This window comes from Salvelinus namaycush, chromosome 42 (assembly GCF_016432855.1).
Source record: "Salvelinus namaycush isolate Seneca chromosome 42, SaNama_1.0, whole genome shotgun sequence".
NCBI classification, from domain to species: Eukaryota; Metazoa; Chordata; class Actinopteri; order Salmoniformes; family Salmonidae; genus Salvelinus; species Salvelinus namaycush.
In genome coordinates this window covers 22,133,645-22,159,516 of record NC_052348.1, presented here as the reverse complement: position 1 = coordinate 22,159,516, position 25,872 = coordinate 22,133,645, and the positions used below count along the sequence as shown (strand labels likewise).

General features: G+C 43.1%; 1 protein-coding gene across 2 annotated transcripts; it reads right to left on the bottom strand.

Annotated features, from left to right (window-relative positions):
- Positions 1 to 1,718: 1,718 nt before the first annotated feature.
- Positions 1,719 to 23,395, bottom strand: LOC120034959 (C-type lectin domain family 4 member M-like). Of its 2 annotated transcripts, XM_038981679.1 has the most exons (6): positions 23,041 to 23,395; positions 21,669 to 21,764; positions 8,273 to 8,395; positions 8,010 to 8,152; positions 7,780 to 7,880; positions 1,719 to 2,337 (listed from the first exon to the last, which is right to left on the bottom strand). In XM_038981679.1, exons 1-6 carry the CDS (start codon positions 23,141 to 23,143, stop codon positions 2,178 to 2,180), a joined length of 726 nt encoding a protein of 241 aa, XP_038837607.1. In that variant the 5' UTR covers positions 23,144 to 23,395; the 3' UTR covers positions 1,719 to 2,177. The 2 variants fall into 2 exon arrangements, with proteins under 2 accessions (XP_038837607.1, XP_038837608.1); XM_038981680.1 differs by lacking the exon at positions 21,669 to 21,764.
- Positions 23,396 to 25,872: the final 2,477 nt, after the last annotated feature.

Below are 25,872 nucleotides of genomic sequence, written 5' to 3'. Positions count from 1 at the left end.
TCTACTGTATGATTACCTTTCTAACTGACTCCTAATGGTAATATCTACTGTATGATTACCTTTCTAACTGACTCCTAATGGTAATATCTACTGTATGATTACCTTTCTAACTGACTCCTAATGGTAATATCTACTGTATGATTACCTTTCTAACTGACTCCTAATGGTAATATCTACTGTATGATTACCTTTCTAACTGACTCCTAATGGTAATATCTACTGTATGATTACCTTTCTAACTGACTCCTAATGGTAATATCTACTGTATGATTACCTTTCTAACTGACTCCTAATGGTAATATCTACTGTATGACTACCTTTCTAACTGACTCCTAATGGTAATATCTACTGTATGACTACCTTTCTAACTGACTCCTAATGGTAATATCTACTGTATGATTACCTTTCTAACTGACGCCTAATGGTAATATCTACTGTATGATTACCTTTCTAACTGACTCCTAATGGTAATATCTACTGTATGATTACCTTTCTAACTGACACCTAATGGTAATATCTACTGTATGATTACCTTTCTAACTGACTCCTAATGGAAATATCTACTGTATGATTACCTTTCTAACTGACTCCTAATGGTAATATCTACTGTATTATTACCTTTCTAACTGACTCCTAATGGTAATATCTACTGTATGATTACCTTTCTAACTGACTCCTAATGGTAATATCTACTGTATGATTACCTTTCTAACTGTCTCCTAATGGTAATATCTACTGTACGATTACCTTTCTAACTGACTCCTAATGGTAATATCTACTGTATGATTACCTTTCTAACTGACTATAATGATAATATCTACTGTATGATTCTAACTTCACTGACTAGTAGTTTAGTAGTTGCTCAGATGTGCATCTCCACCAGGTTTGTCTCTGATCTTTGTCTGTTGTCCACTAACATTGATATATACAATATATATACAAGTATCCAATCACCTTCACTCAGGAAGTTGAACATGACAGGATATTCTAAACACAGTGAAATAACATGATAGGTGCTTGACAACAAGTGTCTGAGGAGCGCAGTCTTTCATCCTATCACTTTGACTGTTCTGTTTGTGGCTTCTCCAGCCTTCAAATGGAGTTCACATTACGTATCTTACTTTCTCTATGCCAGCGATGGACATATAGGGGCTCTTTAATTGTATCTAAGCTGTCTGTGTGTGACATCAGTGTGAAGAGTTATTTAGAGGTGTGTGTGGGACATCTGTCTGCATCTTTATCAGAAAAGGGGAATTTCACACGTGTGTCTGTGTGTGTGTGTGTGTGTGTGTGTGTCTGTGTGTGTGTGTGTGTGTGTGTCTGTGTGTGTCTCTGTGTGTGTGTCTCTGTGTGTGTCTGTGTGTGTGTGTGTGTGTGTGTCCGTGTGTGTGTCTGTCTGTGTCTGTGTGTGTGTCTGCCTGCGTGCAGCGTGTATCTTCTCAGTACTGTTCTGCCTTCTGTCTGTGTCCAAATGCAAGTCACATTGTTTTAACAATCCAATCACATTCAATCAGGAAGCTGGTAAATTGCTAGGTTCCTTTCTTACTGAGCCTTTCTTTTCTGAGCCTCATCTTTTACTAAAGAGATTTATACTAATAATTGATGATGAAAAAAGCACAAGCCAATGGCAAATCACATAACATGTGTCTATTTAAAACAATGAATACAATAATTTTACAGATAACAGTATGTCAACACACTATTTAACTAGAGAGAGATGCGTTAGCACTGTAGCACTACTATATAATGAGATACTGTCCCATGTGGCTCAGTTGGTAGAGCATGTCGCTTGCAACGCCAGGGTTGTGGGTTCATTCCCCACGGGGGGACCAGGATGAATATGTATGAACTTTCCAATTTGTAAGTCGCTCTGGATAAGAGCGTCTGCTAAATGACCTAAATGTAAATGTAAATGTACTGTATAACTCTTCACAAATCCAATCTTCAGAGGTAAATGATATGTCAGAATATTTATATACAGGCTCAGAATACCCAATATTAACATCAGCACAGTCCTAGTTACATCTTGGTCCACCACCATTATCAGGTTGTTTTGCCCCCAGTACAGTACCTACAGTGTGTTGGTGTGTCTTAGAGAGAGAATGAAGTTGTGTGCACTGTAGGGTGCTGTATGTGTGCTCGTACTCCCACCAGCCCCCTCTGTTGTCATGTTGTTGTTAAACCACTTTCTCACAGATCCAGTGACGATTGTCTAAACATGACTGGTCATTCCATGCCTTTGCAGGAGGCCATGTTTCTGTGTTCAGCTCAACACAGTCCTCCTCCCCGTTTTTTGGGTCATCACGACCATTATCAGGCTGCTGTGAGTGCCAGTAACTACAGGGTAAACAAGACAGAAAATAATTAATGAACATTTTGATTTGTCACATGCGCCGAATACAACAGGTGCAGACTTTACCATGAAATGCTTAGTTACGGGTCCTTTCCCAACAATGCAGAGTTAAAGTAATTAAGTAATTAAGAAATTAATAGAAAATGTGTAAAAAAAATATGAAAAAATTGTAACACAAAAATAAAAAGTAAGGAGTCTATATACGAGTACCAATGCCGAGTCAATGTGCAGGGGTACGAGGTATGTAGTTGAGTTAATATGGAAAATATTCACACAGCTTGACTTTTTCAAATGTAGTTATGTTACAAAGTGGGATTAATATTGACTTAAATAGTATTTTTTTTACAATAAATTACATAAAATACTAACATTTCTTCGAACATCTGCGTAAGTATTCAACCATTGCCCTTTGTCTTTTGGGTCATTTTATAAAGAGCTTTCCACACCTGGATTGTGCAACATTTGTCCATTATTCTTTAAAAAAATTATTCAAGCTCTGTCAAATTTCATTGCTGATCTTTGCTAGACAACCATTTTTAGGTCTTGCCATACATTTTCAAGCAGATTTAAATCAAAACTTTCAAAACTCGGAACATTCACTGCCTTCCTGGTTAGGAACTCCAGTGTCGGTTTGGCATTGTGTTTTAGGTTATTGTCTTGCTGAAAGGTGATTCCATTTGCCAATGTCTGGTGGAAAACAGGTTTTCCTCTAGGATTTTGCCTGTGCTTAGCTCCATTCCATCCTTCCATCCTTAAGAGTCCATTGACACACCTGTGCGTCAATCTAAGTAATGTAATAAAAACATCTCCAACACAATCAGTCAATTTAAGCTGAGATATCCGCTTTTTTAGCATGGGAAGGTGGCCGAGCTGCAGTGGTGTTTGCCAGACCATGAGACATCCTGAAATGCAGCTGTCTCAATAAAAAACATCTGTACAAACCAATCTCTGGAAAGGCGAGACTCTCACGAACACGATGGTTTTCTCTATTTTACTCTACGACCCTCACAACTGTCATGGGACTCATCTGAAGTCGTTAACCCTGATGTCCCAACTTCTGTCTGTTGCGTTCAAACCATTTGAGCATTTTTTTGCTCTAGTGCCTTGTTGCAAATAGAATTCCTCAGTTTTCTCCTTTCACAGCCATTCAACTCTGTAAATGTTTTAAAGTCACCATTGGCCTCGTGTTAAAATCCCTGAGCGGTTTCCTTCCTCTCCAGTAACTGAGTTAGGAAAGATGCTTGTATCTTTGTAGTGACTCGGTGTAATGGTACACCATCCAAAGTGTAATTGTTATCTTCACCATGCTCAAAGGGCTATTCAATGACGGCATTTAATACATTATAAATTCAGGCTGTAACACAACAAAATGTGGAAAAAGTCAAGGGGTGTGAATACTTTCTGATGTAGGTAGGGGTAAAAGTGAGTAGGCAATCGGGATAGATAATTAACAGAATAGCAGCAGTACATGTGAAGAGTGTTTACCAACTGGGGACATTTTGTTAGTCCCCACGAGGTCAAATGCTATTAGTAAGGGGTTTAGGGTTAAGGTTAGAATTAGAGTTAGGGTTAGAATTAAATGAAGAGTTAGGAGCTGGGGTTAGGGTTTGGTTTAGGGTAAGAGCAGGGGTTAGGGAAAACAGGATTTAGAATGGGACTGAATTGTGTGTCCCCACAAGGTTAGCTGTACAAGACCACATACACACACTTGTGTGTGTTGGCATCAATATGCGTGTAAGTGTTTTGTGTGTGTGTGTTGGAGTATCAGTGTAGTATATGTGAGTGTGTGGGTAGAGTCTAGTGAGCGTGTGGGTAGAGTGTAGTGAGCGTGTGGGTAGAGTGTAGTGAGCGTGTGGGTAGAGTGTAGTGAGTGTGTGGGTAGAGTGTAGTGAGTGTGTGGGTAGAGTGTAGTGAGTGTGTGGGTAGAGTCTAGTGAGTGTGTGGGTAGAGTCTAGTGAGTGTGTGGGTAGAGTCTAGTGAGTGTGTGGGTAGAGTCTAGTGAGTGTGTGGGTAGAGTCTAGTGAGTGTGTGGGTAGAGTCTAGTGAGTGTGTGGGTAGAGTCTAGTGAGTGTGTGGGTAGAGTCTAGTGAGTGTGTGGGTAGAGTCTAGTGAGTGTGTGGGTAGAGTCTAGTGAGTGTGTGGGTAGAGTCTAGTGAGTGTGTGGGTAGAGTCTAGTGAGTGTGTGGGTAGAGTCTAGTGAGTGTGTGGGTAGAGTCTAGTGAGTGTGTGGGTAGAGTCTAGTGAGTGTGTGGGTAGAGTCTAGTGAGCGTGTGGGTAGAGTCTAGTGAGCGTGTGGGTAGAGTCTAGTGAGCGTGTGGGTAGAGTCTAGTGAGCGTGTGGGTAAAGTCTAGTGAGCGTGCGGGTAGAGTCGAGTGAGCGTGCGGGTAGAGTCGAGTGAGCGTGCGTGTAGAGTCTAGTGAGCGTGCGGGTAGAGTCGAGTGAGCGTGCGTGCGGGTAGAGTCGAGTGAGCGTGCGGGTAGAGTCGAGTGAGCGTGCGGGTAGAGTCGAGTGAGCGTGCGGGTAGAGTCGAGTGAGCGTGCGGGTAGAGTCGAGTGAGCGTGCGGGTAGAGTCTAGTGAGCGTGGGGGTAGAGTCGAGTGAGCGTGCGGGTAGAGTCGAGTGAGCGTGCGGGTAGAGTCGAGTGAGCGTGCGGGTATAGTCGAGTGAGCGTGCGGGTAGAGTCTAGTGAGCGTGCGGGTAGAGTCTAGGGAGCGTGCGGGTAGAGTCTAGTGAGCGTGTGGGTAGAGTGTAGTGAGCGTGTCGGTAGAGTCTAGTGAGTGTGTGGGTAGAGTGTAGTGAGTGTGTGGGTAGAGTCTAGTGAGTGTGTGGGTAGAGTGTAGTGAGTGTGTGGGTAGAGTCTAGTGAGTGTGTGGGTAGAGTGTAGTGAGTGTGTGGGTAGAGTCTAGTGAGTGTGTGGGTAGAGTCTAGTGAGTGTGTGGGTAGAGTCTAGTGAGTGTGTGGGTAGAGGCTAGTGAGTGTGTGGGTAGAGTCTAGTGAGTGTGTGGGTAGAGTCTAGTGAGTGTGTGGGTAGAGTCTAGTGAGTGTGTGGGTAGAGTCTAGTGAGTGTGTGGGTAGAGGCTAGTGAGTGTGTGGGTAGAGGCTAGTGAGTGTGTGGGTAGAGTCTAGTGAGTGTGTGGGTAGAGTCTTGTGAGCGTGTCGGTAGAGTGTAGTGAGCGTGTGGGTAGAGTCTAGTGAGCGTGTGGGTAGAGTGTAGTGATTGTGTGGGTAGAGTCTTGTGAGCGTGTGGGTAGAGTGTAGTGAGCGTGTGGGTAGAGTCTAGTGAGCGTGTGGGTAGAGTGTAGTGAGCGTGTGGGTAGAGTCTAGTGAGTGTGTGGGTAGAGTCTAGTGAGTGTGTGGGTAGAGTGTAGTGAGTGTGTGGGTAGAGTCTAGTGAGTGTGTGGGTAGAGTGTAGTGAGTGTGTGGGTAGAGTGTAGTGATTGTGTGGGTAGAGTCTTGTGAGCGTGTCGGTAGAGTGTAGTGAGCGTGTGGGTAGAGTCTAGTGAGCGTGTGGGTAGAGTGTAGTGAGCGTGTGGGTAGAGTCTAGTGAGTGTGTGGGTAGAGTCTAGTGAGTGTGTGGGTAGAGTGTAGTGAGTGTGTGGGTAGAGTGTAGTGAGTGTGTGGGTAGAGTGTAGTGAGTGTGTGGGTAGAGTGTAGTGAGTGTGTGGGTAGAGTCTAGTGAGTGTGTGGGTAGAGTGTAGTGAGTGTGTGGGTAGAGTGTAGTGAGTGTGTGGGTAGAGTCTAGTGAGTGTGTGGGTAGAGTCTAGTGAGTGTGTGGGTAGAGTCTAGTGAGTGTGTGGGTAGAGTCTTGTGAGCGTGTCGGTAGAGTGTAGTGAGCGTGTGGGTAGAGTCTAGTGAGCGTGTGGGTAGAGTGTAGTGAGTGTGTGGGTAGAGTGTAGTGAGTGTGTGGGTAGAGTCTAGTGAGTGTGTGGGTAGAGTCTAGTGAGTGTGTGGGTAGAGTGTAGTGAGTGTGTGGGTAGAGTGTAGTGAGTGTGTGGGTAGAGTGTAGTGAGTGTGTGGGTAGAGTGTAGTGAGTGTGTGGGTAGAGTGTAGTGAGTGTGTGGGTAGAGTGTAGTGAGTGTGTGGGTAGAGTCTAGTGAGTGTGTGGGTAGAGTCTAGTGAGTGTGTGGGTAGAGTCTAGTGAGTGTGTGGGTAGAGTCTAGTGAGTGTGTGGGTAGAGTCTAGTGAGTGTGTGGGTAGTCTAGTGAGTGTGTGGGTAGAGTCTAGTGAGTGTGTGGGTAGAGTCTAGTGAGTGTGTGGGTAGAGTCTAGTGAGTGTGTGGGTAGAGTCTAGTGAGTGTGTGGGTAGAGTCTAGTGAGTGTGTGGGTAGAGTCTAGTGAGTGTGTGGGTAGAGTCTAGTGAGTGTGTGGGTAGAGTGTAGTGAGTGTGTGGGTAGAGTGTAGTGAGTGTGTGGGTAGAGTGTAGTGAGTGTGTGGGTAGAGTCTAGTGAGTGTGTGGCTAGAGTCTAGTGAGTGTGTGGCTAGAGTCGAGTGAGTGTGTGGGTAGAGTCTAGTGAGTGTGTGGGTAGAGTGTAGTGAGTGTGTGGGTAGAGTGTAGTGAGTGTGTGGGTAGAGTGTAGTGAGTGTGTGGGTAGAGTGTAGTGAGTGTGTGGGTAGAGTCTAGTGAGTGTGTGGGTAGAGTGTAGTGAGTGTGTGGGTAGAGTGTAGTGAGTGTGTGGGTAGAATCCAGTGAGTGTGTTGGTAGAGTCCAGTGAGTGTGTGGGTAGAGTCTAGTGAGTGTGTGGGTAGAGTGTAGTGAGTGTGTGGGTAGAGTGTAGTGAGTGTGTGGGTAGAGTCCAGTGAGTGTGTGGGTAGAGTCTAGTGAGTGTGTGGCTAGAGTCGAGTGAGTGTGTGGGTAGAGTCTAGTGAGTGTGTGGGTAGAGTGTAGTGAGTGTGTGGGTAGAGTGTAGTGAGTGTGTGGGTAGAGTGTAGTGAGTGTGTGGGTAGAGTGTAGTGAGTGTGTGGGTAGAGTCTAGTGAGTGTGTGGGTAGAGTGTAGTGAGTGTGTGGGTAGAGTGTAGTGAGTGTGTGGGTAGAGTCCAGTGAGTGTGTGGGTAGAGTTTAGTGAGTGTGTGGGTAGAGTCTAGTGAGTGTGTGGGTAGAGTCTTGTGAGTGTGTGGGTAGAGAGCATGAGAGCCAGTGTAAATAAAATAAAACAAATAAAAAAGGGGTCAAAGTAAATAATCAGACGCTGGTAGAAAACATCATCCTAAATTATAGACATGTTTTTTCAGCTTTAAAAATGAGCACAACCTCATCTAGGTTTGACCAACAAAGTTAACTTTAGTTGTATTGCATTTTCATATTTAATAGTACTTAGTTTCTAAGATATATATATTAGTGTTCGTGGAATGACATCTATGAGTGAAAACAAACTTTTCATGATCATGATTTGAAGCAATATGTCATTTGTTAAAAAGTCTGTATCACACCTTATGGTCAGTGGGGTGCTGTCCACCCATCTCCAGGTCCCCTCAGAAACAGAGTCAGTCAGACCAATCCAGGCTCCCTTATTGAGGCCAATGAGAAACTGCTGTTGGTGAGAAAGATACTGATATTGTCAACTACTATAGACTACATGTGTTAAATACTGGAAGATACATTACAGACAAAGAGAGTTTGATTCTCTCTCTCTCCCACTCTCTCACACACAGACCCTCACCTGTTCCATATCACTGTTTATGATCACCAGGTCTGCTCCTCTCTCCAGACAGTCCTCTCTGCTCTCCTCCCAGGTTTTAGTCTCAGTAGACAGGAAGTACCAACTGGAGTTAAACTGCTGCCAGCCTTCAGGACAGGTTTGTTCTACATGACAAAAACATTAATTTCCATCTTGTTATTCTGCACCTATTATTGAAGAATACAAACACAAGTTTACTGCATAGTAGATATGTGATGTTATGATCATTTATCAGGTAAACTCACTCAGATTAGAGAACCTTGTCATGAGATAATCTCTCTCCTTCTGTAGCTGGTCTCTCTCTTCAGTCAGGGTGTTGTAACTGGTCTGTAGCTGGTCTCTCTCTTCAGTCTCATTGCCTCTGTTATCTGGAAAGGATTGATACATATAGCTCCTGGTTAATCCACTCACAAAACAGTAATTCAATAATATCTAAATGCATATTCCCATGATAATGACTGAGATGATTGTAATGCAGTAAAATGTGATGAATTAACATTCAAGATTGACATGGATGTTTACAGTCTATTTTGAAATGAGCTGTTCCTGACTTGGTGTAAGACATAGAACATTTTCTTGAGACAATGTGGATATAGTCAGACGTTGTAATCTGAGGATGCATTTTATGTATATTCTATAAAGAGATTCAAAAGGTGTCATCTGTCGGTACAAACTCTGATTCAGACATGATGACAAATATCACTACACCACTGGTTACAGTGCCTATCAAAAGACATGATTGACATCGGGAAAAGAGGATAGACTATCAGCTGATCATCGATGTTGATGATTGATGTAAATCTGCTAGTTAACTAGATCAATAATGTTTTCACTGATTGTGATTTCATCGTCAATGGTCTTATCAAAGGTTTCATAAAGCCTTCATAATGCATTCATAAGCGCTACATGAATGTGTTATTAAGCATATATAAGTGTATGTCATGCTTTATAAAGGGTTCATAAACGTGTCATAACTGTAAAGTCCATGGAGAACAAGAGTACCTCCTCCCAGAGGCTAGGCGACACGGTCACCACCGAAAAATCCATGATAATCGAACATTTCAATAAGCATTTCTCTAAGGCTGGCCATGCTTTCCTCCTGGCTACCCCAACCCCGGCCAACAGCTCCGCACCACTCGCAGCTACTTGCCCGAGCTTCCCCAGCTTCTCCTTCACCCAAAACCAGATCGCAGATGTTCTGAAAGAGCTGCAAACCTGGACCCGTACAAATCAGCTGGGCTAGACAATCTGGACCGTCTCTTTCTAAAATGATCCACCGCCATTGTTGCAACCGCTATTACCAGTCTGTTCAACCTCTCTTTCATTTCGTCTGATTTCCCTAAAGATTGGAAAGCTGCCACGGTCATCCCCCTCTTCAAAGGGGGTGACACTCTAGACCCAAACTGTTACAGACCTATTTTCATACTGCCCTGCCTTTCTAAAGTCTTTGAAATCCAAGTTAATAAACAGATCACTGACCATTTCGAATCCCACCGTACCTTCTTCGCTGTGCTATCCGGTTTCCGAGTTGGTCACGGGTGCACCTCAGCCACGCCTCAGGTACTAAACGATATCATAACCACCATAAAAAACAGTACTGTGCAGCCGTCTTCATCGACCTGGCCAAGACTTTTGACTCTGTTAATCACCGTATTCTTATTGGCAGACTCAATAGCCTTGGTTTCTCAAATGACTGCCTCGTCTGGTTCACCAACTACTTCGCAGATAGAGTTCAGTGTGTAAAATCGTAGGGCCTGTTGTCCAGACCTCTGGCAGTCTCTATGGGGGTACCACAGGATTCAATTCTCGGGCCTACTCTTTTCTCTGTGTATATCAACGATGTCGCTCTTGCTGCGGGTGATTCCCTGATCCACCTCTACGCAGACGACACCATTCTGTATACATCTGGCCCTTCTTTGGACACTGTGTAAACTAACCTCCAAACAAGCTTCAATGCCATACAACACTCCTTTCGTGACCTCCAACTGCTCTTAATTGCTAGCAAAACCAAATGCATGCTTTTCAACTGTTCGCTGGACGCACCCGCCCGCCCGACTAGCATCACAACTATGGACGGCTCTGACCTAGAATGCGTGGACAACTACAAATACCTAGGTGTCTGGCTAGACTGTAAACTCTCCTTCCAGACTCATATCAAACATCTCCAATCCAAAATCAAATCTAGAATCAGCTTTCTATTTCGCAACAAAGTCTCCTTCACTCACGCCGCCAAACTTACCCTAGTAAAATTGACTATCCTACCAATCCTCTACAAAATAGCTTCCAATACTCTACTCAGCAAATTGGATGCAGTCTATCACAGTGCCATCCGTTGTGTTACCAAAGCGCCTTATACCACCCACCACTGCGACCTATGCTCTAGTCGGCTGGCCCTCGCTACATATCCGACGCCAGACCCACAGACCCACTGGCTTCAGGTCATCTACAAGTCTATGCTAGGTAAAGCTCCGCCGTATCTCAGCACACTGGTCATGATAACAACACCCACCCGTAACACGTGCTCTAGCAGGTATTTCTCACTGGTCATCCCCAAAGCCAACACTTCCTTTGGCCGCCTTTCCTTCCAGTTCTCTGCTGCCAGTGACTGGAACGAATTGCAAAATTCGCTGAAGCTGGAGACTTGCATTTCCCTCACTAACTTTAAACATCAGCTATCTGAGCAGCTAACCGATCGCTGCAGCTGTACATAGTCCATCTGTAAATAGCCCACCCAATCTACCTACCTCATCCTCATATTGTTTTTATTTACTTTGCTGCTCTTTTGCACACCAGTATCACTACTTTTACACCATCATCTGCTCATCTGCTCATCATCATCTGCTCATCTATCACTCTGGTGTTAATCTGCTAAATTGTAATTACTTTGCTACTATGGCCTATTTATTGCCATACCTCCTCTGTGTATAGACTTTCTTTATTTTTCTATTGTGTTATTGACTGTACGCTTGTTTATTCCATGTAACTCTGTGTTGTTGTTTCTGTCACACTGCTTTGCTTTATCTTGGTCAGGTCGCAGTTGTAAATGAGAACTTGTTCTCAACTAGCTTTAAATAAAGGTGAAATAAAAATAAATAAAAACATAATCACCCATGTCAAATGTGACATCGCCCACAATGTTGAATATGATATAAACGTATAAAGGGTGACATGCTGTGCTGAAGGATGAAGCAAGCTCTAAAGTTAAGTAATTTTAGTCACATTACACCTAATCTTGTTCCCAGACACTTCCGCCCAAATGCTCGGAAGGTTTGGTAGACCAACGCATCAAACTTAGCACATTTTAAGAAGAGAAATTGCGGAAATGTGCTTAGCCATAATCAAATCATATGCTACACATGGTTAGCATATGTTAATGCGAGTGTTGCGAAATTCTTGTGCTTCTAGTTCCGACCATGCAGTAATATCTAACAAGTAATCTAACAATTTCACAACTACCTTATAAACACAAGTGTAAATGAATGAATAAGTACATCAAAATATATGGATGAGCAATGGACAAACGGCATAGGCAAGATGCAGTAGATGGTATAGAGTACAGTATATACAGTGGGGAGAACAAGTATTTGATACACTGCCGATTTTGCAGGTTTTCCTACTTACAAAGCATGTAGAGGTCTGTAATTTTTATCATAGGTACACTTCAACTGTGAGAGACGGAATTTAAAACAAAAATCCAGAAAATCACATTGTATGATTTTTAAGTAATTAATTCGCATTTTATTGCATGACATAAGTATTTGATCACCTACCAACCAGTAAGAATTCCGGCTCTCACAGACCTGTTAGTTTTTCTTTAAGAAGCCCTCCTGTTCTCCACTCATTACCTGTATTAACTGCACCTGTTTGAACTCGTTACCTGTATAAAAGACACCTGTCCACCCACTCAATCAAACAGACTCCAACCTCTCCACAATGGCCAAGACCAGAGAGCTGTGTAAGGACATCAGGGATAAAATTGTAGACCTGCACAAGGCTGGGATGGGCTACAGGACAATAGGTAAGCAGTTTGGTGAGAAGGCAACAACTGTTGGCGCAATTATTAGAAAATGGAAGAAGTTCAAGATGACGGTCAATCACCCTCGGTCTGGGGCTCCATGCAAGATCTCACCTCGTGGGGCATCAATGATCATGAGGAAGGTGAGGGATCAGCCCAGAACTACACGGCAGGACCTGGTTAATGACCTGAAGAGAGCTGGGACCACAGTCTCAAAGAAAACCATTAGTAACACACTACGCCGTCATGGATTAAAATCCTGCAGCGCACGCAAGGTCCCCCTGCTCAAGCCAGCGCATGTCCAGGCCCGTCTGAAGTTTGCCAATGACCATCTGGATGATCCAGAGGAGGAATTGGAGAAGGTCATGTGGTCTGATGAGACATTAATAGAGCTTTTTGGTCTAAACTCCACTCGCCGTGTTTGGAGGAAGAAGAAGGATTAGTACAACCCCAAGAACACCATCCTAACCGTGAAGCTTGGAGGTGGAAACATCATTCTTTGGGGATGCTTTTCTGCAAAGGGGACAGGATGACTGCACCGTATTGAGGGGAGGATGGATGGGGCCATGCATCGCGAGATCTTGGCCAACAACCTCCTTCCCTCAGTAAGAGCATTGAAGATAGGTCGTGGCTGGGTCTTCCAGCATGACAACGACCCGAAACACACAGCCAGGGCAACTAAGGAGTGGCTCCGTAAGAAGCATCTCAAGGTCCTGGAGTGGCCTAGCCAGTCTCCAGACCTGAACCCAATAGAAAATCTTTGGAGGGAGCTGAAAGTCCGTAATGCCCAGCGACAGCCCCGAAACCTGAAGGATCTGGAGAAGGTCTGTATGGAGGAGTGGGCCAAAATCCCTGCTGCAGTGTGTGCAAACCTGGTCAAGAACTACAGGAAACGTATGATCTCTGTAATTGCAAACAAAGGTTTCTGTACCAAATATTAAGTTCTGCTTTTCTGATGTATCAAATACTTATGTCATGCAATAAAATGCGAATTAATTACTTAAAAATCATACAATGTGATTTTCTGGATTTTTGTTTTAGATTCCGTCTCTCACAGTTGAAGTGTACCTATGATAAAAATTACAGACCTCTACATGCTTTGTAGGTAGGAAAACCTGCAAAATCGGCAGTGTATCAAATACTTGTTCTCCCCACTGTACATATGAGATGAGTAATGTAGGGTATGTAAACATTATATAAAGTGGCATTGTTAAAAGTGGCTAGTGATACATTTATTACATCCAATTTTTTTTTTTTAAAGAGGCTAGAGATTTGAGTCAGTATGTTGGCAGCAGCCACTCAGTGTTAGTGATGGCTCTTAAACAGTCTGATGGCCTTGATATAGCTGTTTTTCAGTCTCTCTGTCCCAGCTTTGATGCACCTGTACTGACCTCGCCTTCTGGATGACAGCAGGGTGTACAGGCAGTGGCTCGGGTGGTTGTTGTCATTGATGATCTTTTTGGCCTTCCTGTGACATCGGGTGGTGTAGGTAACCTGGAGGGCAGGTAGTTTGCCTCCGCTGATGCGTTGTGCAGACCTCACTACCCTCTGGAGAGCCTTACGGTTATGTGCGGAGCAGTTGCCGTACCAGGCGGTGATACAGCCCGACCAGGATGCTCTCGATTGTGCATCTGTAAAAGTTTGTGAGTGTTTTTGGTGACAAGCCAAATTTCTTCAGCCTCCTGAGGTTGAAGAGGCGCTGCTGTGCCTTCTTCACCACGCTGTCTGTGTGGGTGGACCAATTCAGTTTGTCCGTGATGTGTACACCGTGGAACTTAAAACTTCCACCTTCTCCACTACTGTCCCGTTGATGTGGATAGGGGGCTGCTCCCTCTGCTGTTTCCTGAAGTCCACGATCATCTCCTTTGTTTTGTTGACATTGAGTGTGAGGTTATTTTCCTGACACCACACTCCGAGGGCCCTCACCTCCTCCCTGTCGGCTGTCTCGTCGTTGTTGGTAATCAAGCCTACCACTGTAATGTCGTCTGCAAACTTGATGATAGAGTTGGAGGCGTGCATGGCCACGCAGTCGTGGGTGAACAGGGAGTACAGGAGAGGGCTGAGAATGCACCGTTGTGGGGCCCCAGTGTTGAGGATCAGCGGTGTGGAGATGTTTCCTACCCTCACCACCTGGGGGTGGCCCGTCAGGAAGTCCAGGACCCAGTTGCACAGGGCGGGGTCGAGACCCAGGGTCTCGAGCTTAATGACGAGTTGAGGGTACTATGGTGTTAAATGCTGAGCTGTAATCGATGAACAGCATTCTTACATAGGTATTCCTCTTGTCCAGATGGGTTAGGGCAGTGTGCAGTGTGCAGTCTGCAGTGTGATTGCGATTGGGTCGTCTGTGAAACTTTTGGGCGGTTAGCAAATTGGAGTGGGTCTAGGGTGTCAGGTAGGGTGGAGGTGATATGATCCTTGACTAGTCTCTCAAAGCACTTCATGATGACGAAAGTGAGTGCTACGGGGCGATAGTCATTTAGCTCAGTTACCTTATCTTTCTTGGGAACAGGAACAATGGTGGCCCTCTTGAAGCATGTGGGAACAGCAGACTGGGATAAGGATTGATTGAATATTTCCGTAAACACACCAGCCAGCTGGTCTGCGCATGCTCTGAGGATGCGGCTAAGGATGCTATCTGGGCCTGCAGCCTTGCGTTTAAATGTTTTACGTTTAATTCATGTTGGCTGCAGTGAAGGAGAGCCCGCAGGTTTTGGTAGCGGGCCGTGTCGGTGGCACTGTACTGTCCTCAAAGCGAGCAAAGAAGTTGTTTAGTTTGTCTGGGAGCAAGACATTATGGTCCGCGATGGGGCTGGTTTTCTTTTTGTAGTCCGTGATTGACTGTAGACCCTGCCACATACCTCTCGTGTCTGAGCCGTTGAACTGCAACTCTACTTTGTCTCTATACTCACGCTTAGCTTGTTTGATTGCCTTGCGGAGGTAATAGCTACACTATTTGTATTCGGTCCTGTTTCCCTTCACCTTGCCCTGATTAAAAGCAGTGGTTCGCACTTTCAGTTTTGCGTGAATGCTGCCATCAATCCACGGTTTCTGGTTGGGGAATGTTTTAACAGTTGCTGTGGGTACAACATCACCGATGCACTTGCTAATAAACTCGCTCACTGAATCAGCGTATTCATCAATGTTATTGTCCGACGCTATGCGGAACATATCCCAGTCCACGTTGTCGAAGCAATCTTGAAGCGTGGATTTCGACTGGTCGGACCTGCGTTGAACAGACCTGAGCATGGGCGTTTCCTGTTTTGGTTTCTGTCTATAGGCTGGGAGCAACGAAATGGAGTCATGGTCAGATTTTCCGAAAGGAGGGCGGGGGAGGGCTTTGTATGCGTCACGGAAGTTACAGTAACAAAGATCCACGGTTTTGCCAGTCCGTGTCACGCATTCGTAATGCTGATAAAATTTAGTTGTTTTCATATTAGACTTGTTTAAATCCCCAGCTACAATGTAACGGCTTTCGTCCTCTTTGTCTGAGGAGGAGTAGGAAATATCGGACCAATGTGCAGCGTGGTACGTATCCATAATATCTTTTAATAGAATGAATACAAAATACAAAAAGAACAAGAGAATCCAAATGAAAACCGAAACAGTCCCGAATGGTGAAACCACTGAAATGGAAACAACCACCCACAACACACAATGGAAAACAGGCTACCTAAATATGGCTCCCAATCAGAGACAACGATAAACAGCTGCCTCTAATTGGGAACCACACCAGGCCAAACACATAGAAAACAAACAACCTAGAAAAAAGAATAGACTGCCCACCCCAACTCACGCCCTGACCAACCTAACACAAAGACATAAAAAATAAACTAAAGTCAGAACGTGACATACAATAAATGCAGCCTCAGGATTTGTGGTTTCCAGTTTACACAGAGTCCAATGAAGTTCTTTCAGGGCCGTCGATGTGTCTGCTTAGGGGGGAATATACACAACTGTGATTTTAATCGAAGAGAATTCTCTTGGTAGATAATGCGGTCGGCATTTGATTGTAAGGAATTCTAGGTCAGGTGAACAAATGGACTTGAGTTCCTGTATGTTGTTATGATCACACCACGTCTCGTTAATCATAAGGCATACACCCCCGCCCTTCTTCTTACCAGAGAGATGTTTGTTTCTGTCGGCGTGATGCATGAAGAAACCAGGTGGCTGTACCGACTCTGATAACTTATCCCGAGTGAGCTATGTTTCTGTGAAACAAAGAACGTTACAATCTCTGATGTCTCTCTGGAAGGCAACCCTTGCTCGGATTTCATCTACCTTATTGTCAAGAGACTGGACATTGGCGAGTAGTATACTCGGGAGCGGTACGCGATGTGCCTGTTTACGGAGCCTGACCAGAAGACCGCTCCGTATGCCCTTTCTGCGGCGCCGTTGTTTTGGGTCGTCGGCTGGGATCCGATCCATTGTCCTGGGTGGTGGACCAAACAGAGGATCTGCTTCGGGAAAGTCGTATTCCTGGTTGTAATGTTGGTAAGTTGGCGTTGCTCTTATATCCAATAGTTCCTCCCAGCTGTGTGTAACAAAACTTAAGATTTCCTGTGGTAACAATGTAAGAAATAATACATAAAAAAATGAAATACTGCATAGTTTCCTAGGAACGCTAAGCGAGGTGGCCATCTCTGTCGGCGCTGGAAGTACAGTCTTTGTGGCTGTATTAACTACCGACTACCAGGGGGAATGTTTTTGCTGAAGGACATAGCCTGATGGCAAATATTTTACTCAAGAAGGTCACTCCCGTAGAATTCTATGGTCACTCCCACTAACTTTGAGTGGTTGATATCCCAGGCTTATACAGTGCAATCGGAAAGTATTCATACCCCTTGACTTTTTTCACATTTTGTGATGTTACAGCCTTATTCTAAAATTGATTGAATTGTTTACTCCTCTAATCAATCTACACACAGTAACCCACAATGACAAGGCAAAAACACGTTTTTAGAAATGTTTGGAACTTCATAAAAAATAAAAAACGTAAATATTACATTTACATAAGGATTCAGACCCTTTACTCAGTACTTTGTTGAAGCAGCTTTGGTAGCGATTACAGCCTTGAGACTTCTTGGGTATGATGCTACATTCTTGGCACACCTGTATTTGGGGAGTTTCTGCCATTCTTCACTGCAGATCCTCTCAAGCTCTGTCAGGTTGGATGTGGAGCATCGCTGTACAGCTATTTTCAGGTCTCTCCAGAGGTGTTCAATAGGGTTTAAGTCCGGGCTCTGGCTTGGCCAATCAAGGACATTCAGAGACTTGTCCCGAAGCCTCTCCCATTTTGTTTTGGCTTTTTGCTAACGGTCATTGTCCTGCTAGAAGGTGAACCTCCGCCCCAGTCTGAGGACCTGAGCCCTCTGGAGCAGGATTTCATCAAGGATCTCTCTGTACTTTGCTCCGTTCATCTATCCTTTGATCCTGACTAGTCCAGTCCCTGCCGCTGAAAAACATCCCTACAGCATGATGCTGCCATCATCATTCATCAGCGTACGGATGGTGCCAGGATTCATCCAGACGTGACGCTTGGCATTCAGGCCAAAGAATCCATTTTGGTTTCATCAGACCAGCGAATCGTGTTTCTCATGGTCTGAGAGTCATTAGGTGCCTTTTGGCGAACTCCAAGCGGACTGCCATGTGCATTTTACTGAGCAGTGTCTTCCGTCTGGCGCTGGAGCGATTGTTGTCCTTCTGGAAGGTTTTCCCATCTCCGCATAGGAACTCTGGAGCTCTGTTAGAGTGACCATCGGGTTCTTGGACACCTCCTTGACCAAGGCCCTTCTCCTCCGATCGTTCAGATTGGCCGGGCGGCCAGCTCTAGGAAGAGTCTTGGTGGTTCCAAACTCCTTCAATTTAAGAACGATGGAGGCCATTGTGTTCTTGGGGACCTTCAATGCTGCAGGGTGTCATTTCTTGGTACCCTTCCCCAGATCTGTGCCTCCACACAATCCTGTCTCGGAGCTCTATGGACAATTCCTTTGACCTCATGTCTTGGTTTGACATGCACTGTCATCTGAAAGACAGGGGTGTGCCTGAAAGACAGGGGTGTGCCTTTCCAAATCATGTCCAATCAATTGATATTACCACAGGTGGACTCCAATCAAGTTGTAGAAACATCTCAAGGATAATGAATGGAAACAGGATGCACCTGAAATCAATTTCAAGTCTCATAGCAAAAGGTCTGAATACTTACGCAAATAACGTATTTCTGTTTTTATTTTCCATAAATTTGCAAAAAAATCAAAAACATGTTTTCGATTTGTCATTATGCGGTATTGTGTGTAGATTGATGAGGGAAAAAATATTAAATACATTTTAGAATAAAGCTGTAACGTAACAAAATGAGCTGATGATGTTTTTTAGTTTTGTTTTCGCATTTTTGGAAAAAGCAACCCATTTGAGCATTGATGGTTTTCATTACTGGCAGTGCTTGACTTTGACTGAAATAGGTCCCATTACTCATTTTGGGTTCCAGTACTGTTTACATTTAGGTGCAGTTACCTCCACAATACATTTGAGCTGATATTCTATCAGAGTAACAGGAGCTCAAGCAGTAGAACTTTTGAGGTGCCGGTACTCAGATCCGTCAAGCACTGGTTACCAGAAGAATGTCAGGACCAATTTTAAAGCATAGGAGCATAGGATCTGTGCCTCGACACAATCCTGTCTCGGAGCTCTATGGACAATTCCTTTGACATCATAGCTTGGTTTTTTCTTTGACATGCACTGTCAACTGTGGGGCCTTATATAGACAGGGGTGTGCCTTTACAAATCAAAATGGAGAGTTGGCGCCACCTTGAGGGAATATTCGAAACAGGCAGGTGGATCCCATCCTGACAAAGCCCCTGGGAAGAAGTGCTGGCTCTGTTGCTCTGGGTGTTGCCAACTACGAAGGTACTAGAGGGCTCGGGTTCAAGTCCTTATCTCATCTCCTGAAGTTGTTTTCACCTTTCACCTCGTTTTTATGAGTGTGTGGTTGTGTGTATGGATAGATGGATAACAAATAGAGGGATAGAGGACTTCCAGCTAGATGGGGTGGCGCTCACCCGCATTACCATGATTACCCAGAACCATTATCCTGTGAAATTGGGCATAAACTTAGACCTAGGTTGCACAGGATTGTTACGATCGCTAACCTTTGCTGCTGGTAAATGCGGTTGTTTTTCTGGCTATTGTGGTAAGCTAATATAATGCTATATTGTGTTTTCGCTGTAAAACACTTAAAAAATCTGACATATTGGCTGGATTCACAAGATGTTGGGCTTTCATTTGCTGTACGCTGTGTATTTTTCAGAAATGATTTATGATGAGTAATTAGGTATTTGACGTTGGTCTCTGTAATTATTCTGGCTGCATCAACGCTATTTCAGATTGCAGCTGCAATGTAGAACTGTGATTTATACCTGAAATATGCACATTTTTCTAACAAAACATATGCTATACAATAAATATGTTATCAGACTGTCATCTGATGAAGCTATTTCTTGGTTAGTGACTATTTATATCTTTATTTGGTCGAAATTGTGATAGCTACCTATGCAGGAAAAAAATGGTGGGGAAAAAAAAGTTGTGTCTTTTGCTATCGTGGTTAGCTAATAGATTTACATATTGTGTCTTCCCTGTAAAACATTTTAAAAATCAGAAATAATGGCTGGATTCACAAGATCTGTATCTTTCATCTGGTGTCTTGGACTTGTGATTTAATGATATTTAGATGCTAGTATTTACTTGTGGCGCTATGCTAGGCTATGCTAGTCAGCTTTTTTTACTGATGGGGGTGCTCCCGGATCCGGGATGCGTAGCAAGTAGAAGCTAAATGCCTTGTTCAGGGGCAGAACGACAGACTTTTACCTTGTCAGCTCGGGGATTCAATCTAGCAACCTTTCGGTTACTGGCCCAACGCTCTCACCACTTGGCTACCTGCCACCCCAAGTAATGACGCAGTTCATTTGCATAAAACGTTTCAAATACTTTTTATTGTTCATAAACTTATTTTCCAATTGATCTGATCGCTCTTCTTCTCCGTTTTATTTCTTCCCTGACTCTTTCTCTCTCTGCCGATTTTCAGATGCAGGATGATGTCAGTATGTTTCTGTTCCTCCCGGATGAGTTCACTGCCAACATGACGCTGTTGGAGGAGAGCCTGATGGCCGAGTTTGTCCAGCGCTCCACTTGAGTAATGAGCATGTGTCTGGTGTCTTTGTCCTCTTAATGTTGACGGAGCCAGGGAGCCAGAGCACGCATAGAAGTAGTCTAACTGGCCTGCTGCGCAAATGTAGGAAAGTAACCATTTGTGGATTTCTGATCGTGTGAACTCAGCACCACTAATTAGCTAAGCTTCTAAGTCATTTTTTCTTCACCTCACACAGCTATTCAGCATACTTTTCTCACAGTATTTGAAAAATCTTTACAACACTCTCCTCCTCGATAATGTGAAAAAGCAAAATGTCATGCTCTGAGGATCCCGTATATCCAGTGGAAATTTCACAAAATACCTGAGCACATTTCCCTTCCAGCAAAAACAGCTATGTCTGTCCTGAGCTCACTGGAGCAAAACACTCTGAAGACCGGAATAGCACTCTGAGGACCGGAATAGACTAGTTCATAAAATGTTGCAAGTTCGCTAGCATTAGCTTCGGGACGGAGCTTCCTATATACAGTAATTGGGCTGGATACAGTTGATTAATTTGATACAATGTTGCACTTCACTAATGATAGATCAAGGTAGAAAGAGAGGCACACATGAGAAGTAGAGAGATGAATGCGATTGAAAGAATCTATATTTTCATCAGGATATTTTCAGATTTTATTTGTTCTAGTTGACAATGGAAGTTCTTGGCCTATTGCTACATTGCCTTAGGATATCTCTTCGTGCACTCATTTCTTTAGACGCCAATGAATCACAGTGTATAAATGTGTCCATATGGCAGAGGCTGGTGCTCTCCCATTACTGGAAATTCTATTTTAAGATCTTTATTATTTCAATTCCGGTTTGAAGCAGCAGGTTGCATAGCGGTTTAGAGCATTGGGGCGGTAGACTAGGTGAACAATCTGTCGATGTGCCCTTGACTAAGGGACTCCTAATTACTACTGTAAATCGCTCTGGATAAGAAAGTCTCCTAAATGATGTAATTCCGGTTTGTATTATTAACCATGTGACAATTATTTTGAAAAACAAATACGTTTCTAAATGAAAATGTTCCACTAAAAAGTGTTAATGAAAATCATAACTGACACGCGGAGAGGTAGAAATGGAAGGATAAATTGTAAACTTTCTCAAACTTGAAACTCATGCGGAGTCTAGGAACAGACTATTGTACCGTATATAGAGTGTACATTTCATTGTACTGCATCATTACAACAGGTGTGTTTATTTTTGTGCGTCAAAAACATTGACAAACTACAGGAATTGTGATCATTGATTTTAAGCACAGAACTACAGTGTGATGATAAAATACATATCTGCCCCATCGACCCTGTTCATGCAGTCCGTTATAAAATGGAAAAGAGCCCCAAACGGAAAAATGACCTAAACGGCACTCTATTCCCTACATAGTGCCTATGTGTCGAAAATAACAGAGCTACTAGGGTGTCATTTGGGACACAGATTCACTCACAGAAAGCCAGTCTCAGGGAGATGTTGAGAGTGACTTGTAGAACACACAGCACTCCTAAACACACAGCAGCCATCCTGTAGAGTCTTAGTCTTCCATCTGCAGAGGAACACACACACACACACACACACACACACACACACACACACACACACACACACACACACACACACACACACACACACACACACACACACACACACACACACACACAGACACACACACCATCATCCTACGTCACCAATGATTACGATTATGATTAGAGCCAAACATTTCCAATGCGTCATTTGTTTCCCCCTGATTGAGGGTAGGCAGCAACACTTTGCTCAAACTTGTGGTCACCTCACATCAGATAAACAGGAAGCTACCCTATGAAGAAATTGCCAAAATTACACAATATAGCTGAAGCATGATTTAAAAGGGCTATATTTGATTGCTGCCTCAATTTTTGGGACTTTGAAATGTATAATATTTACCCATTCATTCTTCATGAATGTAACTTATAAATGTCTCATGAGCGTAGTTTAACTATGTAACCCCATCAGGACCCAAATACACACTGAGTGGAGAAACATAACCACTCTAAAATGCATAGACAGAGCTTTGTATGCACGGACTGACCATCCATCAGCTCAAAATGATTGTTTCAACCAGATGACCTATGCAGAAATCGCTCCGCCATTTCCTGGTTGCTAAAATTCTAATGTGTTTATGTGACAAAACAAGCACTCATTGTGTAAAATAAACATTGTATATTCTGCTGTTTGAAGTTGCTGTACAAAACCTAAAGTAAAAGATGCAAAAATGCAACTTCAGAAAGGGAAGCACAGAAAAGCAACACATAGAACAGATCTACCGCTTCTTAGACTTGCTTTCAATGGGAATGAAAGATCTATAACTCACATTTCTATATGAATTTGGTAGGATCTCCCAAATATACAGAGTTTGTACAATTCCATAATTTACAATTCCAGAGTAAAACAAGCTTACACTGAGCATACAGAGCTCTGTCTATGAATTTGAGAGTGCTTAAATTTCCCAGGCCCTCAGCTGTTTACCAAAAACAGTGGCAGGCTGTTCACTTTGTTGCTGTTTTAAAAGGTTGTTTTCAATTGATCGTATTAAAATAGTTCCAGTAATTGAAGGGGAAAAAATTATGCATTTTAGTGTGTGACCCCAGCATGTTGTAAACTCCACTCTCCTTACCAACTGAACCACCCTGAAGACAGAACACTCAAAAATATACATGCTATGTATGTTTTTCTTTTATGTGTTATTTGTGTGTGTGCGTGCATGTGTTTGGTTCGTCTATGCCTGCAGGCGGGCGTGCGTCCGTGTGTGAGAGAGAGAAAAATAGCTAATTAGTTGTCCTTACCTGAGAGATGGGTCTCAGTCTTCACGCTCCTCGTTGCTCTGTTCCGGTTTTCTTCATTAACTTTGTTTAATTCAATCACCTGTTTGTTGACGTAGTCGGCCATCTTAACCAACCGTACCGGATATCAATGATTACCCAAATCAATCAATGAATGAACTAATTCAGTCTGACTGACCTGGAATTGTAATATCTATGATTCTAACTTACTTTTACTTACGGTATTAACTTACTGTATGATTACCTTTCTAACTGACTCCTAATGGTAATATCTACTGTATGATTACCTTTCTAACTGACTATAATGGTAATATCTACAGTATGATTACTAGTAGTTGAGTAGTTACTCTGATGTGCGTCTCCACTGGTACCTCTCTGATGACTGTCTGTGGTCGACTGCAGTTGATAGAATCCAATCAGATTCAAGCAGGAAGTCCTATTTCGCAAGGCCTGTTCGTAACATTGTTCATAAGGAAGTCACTTTAGCTTGCACTCCGTGACTGGCCATCGATGGCCATATAGGGGCCTTTTTTCCTGTCTATGCTGTGTGTGTGTGACATCAGCGTGAGGAAATATTCAGAAGTGTAGGATATATCTATGTCTGCTTCTTTTTCCGAGGTTTTAAAGGGGAACTTCACAGGCGTGTGTGCGTTTGTGAATGTGTGTCTGTGTCCTAAGTTCTGTTCTGCCCAACTGCAGGTCACACTTTTATAAAGATCCAATCACATTCAATCATGAAGCTGGTAGAACTCAGAGGACACTGTTCCTTTATTTATTAATCTGTGCCTTTGTTCTTCTTATTATAAAAGTGATTGATGATAATAATCGATCATGAAAAAAAATCTAGAAAATTATGAGTATATTTAGCAGAGTACAAGCATTTTAGAGCACAGTATGTCTACACATTCAACTAAATCTTATCATAACATTATTTTTCTCTGTCCATCATTAATTAAAATGTTCTTCTTCCGCAAAGGCTCTCTCTGACAAGGCTCTATCTCAAAAGTCTTTCCTTGAATCCTCTTCTCACCTCTCATTCTGCTCAACCCTATTAGAGGAGAAGGTCCAAGGTCCCTCTCCGAGGATTGTATTATCCAATGTGTTTTGAGAAGGAGGGGAGGAGAGAGGAAGCGAGGAGGAACCGAGGAAAGATGAATTGAGAAAAAACCCGTAGACAAGTGTGTAATACCACTATTTCACCTCTATGTTGAGTTCATGGTGAGTTCATCTCTCACTTTAACCACTAGGTGGAATCATCACTTAACCTTTCAGAACTGTATCCAACCATCAACATGAGAGAGGTAGAGGTAGAGAGAGAGAGATATTTGTGTAGTGCCTACATGCAATGCTATATAATGAACTATAAATTTTAACATTGGCAACAACTATTACGTGATATACAGTACCAATCAAAAGTTTGAACACACCTACTCATTCAGGGGTTTTTCTTTATTTTTACTATTTTCTACATTTTAGAATAATAGTGAAGATATCAAAACTATGAAATAACACATATTGAATCATGTAGTTACCAAAAAAGTGTTAAACAAATCAAAATATATTTTATATTATTCAAAGTAGCCAACCCTTGCATTGATGACAGCTTTGCACACGCTTGGCATTCTCTTAACCAGCTTCACCTGGAATGCTTTTCCAACAGTCTTGAAGGAGTTCCCACATAGGCTGAGCACTTGTTGGCTGCTTTTCATTCACTCTGCGGTCCAACTCATCCCAAACCATCTCAATTGGGTTGAGGTCGGGTGACTGTGGAGCCCAGGTCATCTGATGCAGCACTCATCACTCTCCTTCTTGATCAAATAGCCCTTACACAGCCTGGAGGTGTGTTGGATCATTGTCCTAAACAAATGATAGGAAGGCGGGACTAAGACAGGTAATGGGCGGACTGAACGTAGTTATGTAGAGCACCTCAAGATAAAAACGTAAGATTCAATATCGGCTAGTTAGACTAAATATTAGCACTACACAATTAGATGGGTGATAACCTTCAATCTGGATAATAACAGTAAACAAATCTTAAGACTAGAGACATTTATCGACAAATATTACGAAAACAAGCAACACCCAAACATGACGGAGAGTAAGACAGGGGAACCGATTTCAAAACGTGACTCTTCTACAGACACAGACGATTTAATATTTTCACCACCGGGAATGGTAAAGGTCGAAACCGATCTGTTAAAATCAATAAATGACAAACTGGGTATTCTTGAATTAGTTAGTAAGGATATAAAAGAGTTGAAGGCAAGCCTAGAGATGAGTGATGAAAAAGCTGCGACATTGGAGAAGGAAACACACAAGTTAAAAGGGACAGTCAATAAGATTGAAACCTAAGTGAATGAACTTAAAAAGGAGAACACCGTTCTGAGAGAAGCCTGACTGGACATACAGACCAGGTCCATGAGAGAGAATCTGGTACTTACAGGTATACAAGAGAAAGAAGGAGAAGTTCCTGAATCTGCAGTTAGAGAGTTCCTACTTACAGCGCTTCAGATTCCACGCGAAGCTATGGAATCTAACTCGAACGTGTACACCGCTTCGGACAGAGAGGGCAAAGGTATAAACGCCCAATCGTTGCCAAATTTGCTTCCTTTAAAGATAAAATAATGGTTAAAAGCCTGGGTAAAAGACTTACTGGGACCATAACTGGCATGAATGACCAGTTCCCGAAGGAAATTGCAGAACGGCGTAAAGGTCTGTATCAATTCTCAAGGAAAATAGATTAAAAGGGAAACGAGTAGCTCTCGTCATTGATAAACTATATATTGATAACCAGTTGTTCAGAGAGACAAAGACTAGTCCATGGTTATTTTAAAA

Coding starts and splice junctions, on each gene's coding strand:
- LOC120034959 (XM_038981679.1), bottom strand. CDS start 23,143: ATGGCCGACTACGTCAACAAACAGGTGATTGAATTAAACAAAGTTAAT. Junction 21,765..23,040: donor GACTGAGACCCATCTCTCAG/GTAAGGACAACT, acceptor GTTCCTCTGCAG/ATGGAAGACTAAGACTCTAC. Junction 7,881..8,009: donor TAAACAGTGATATGGAACAG/GTGAGGGTCTGT, acceptor TCTCACCAACAG/CAGTTTCTCATTGGCCTCAA.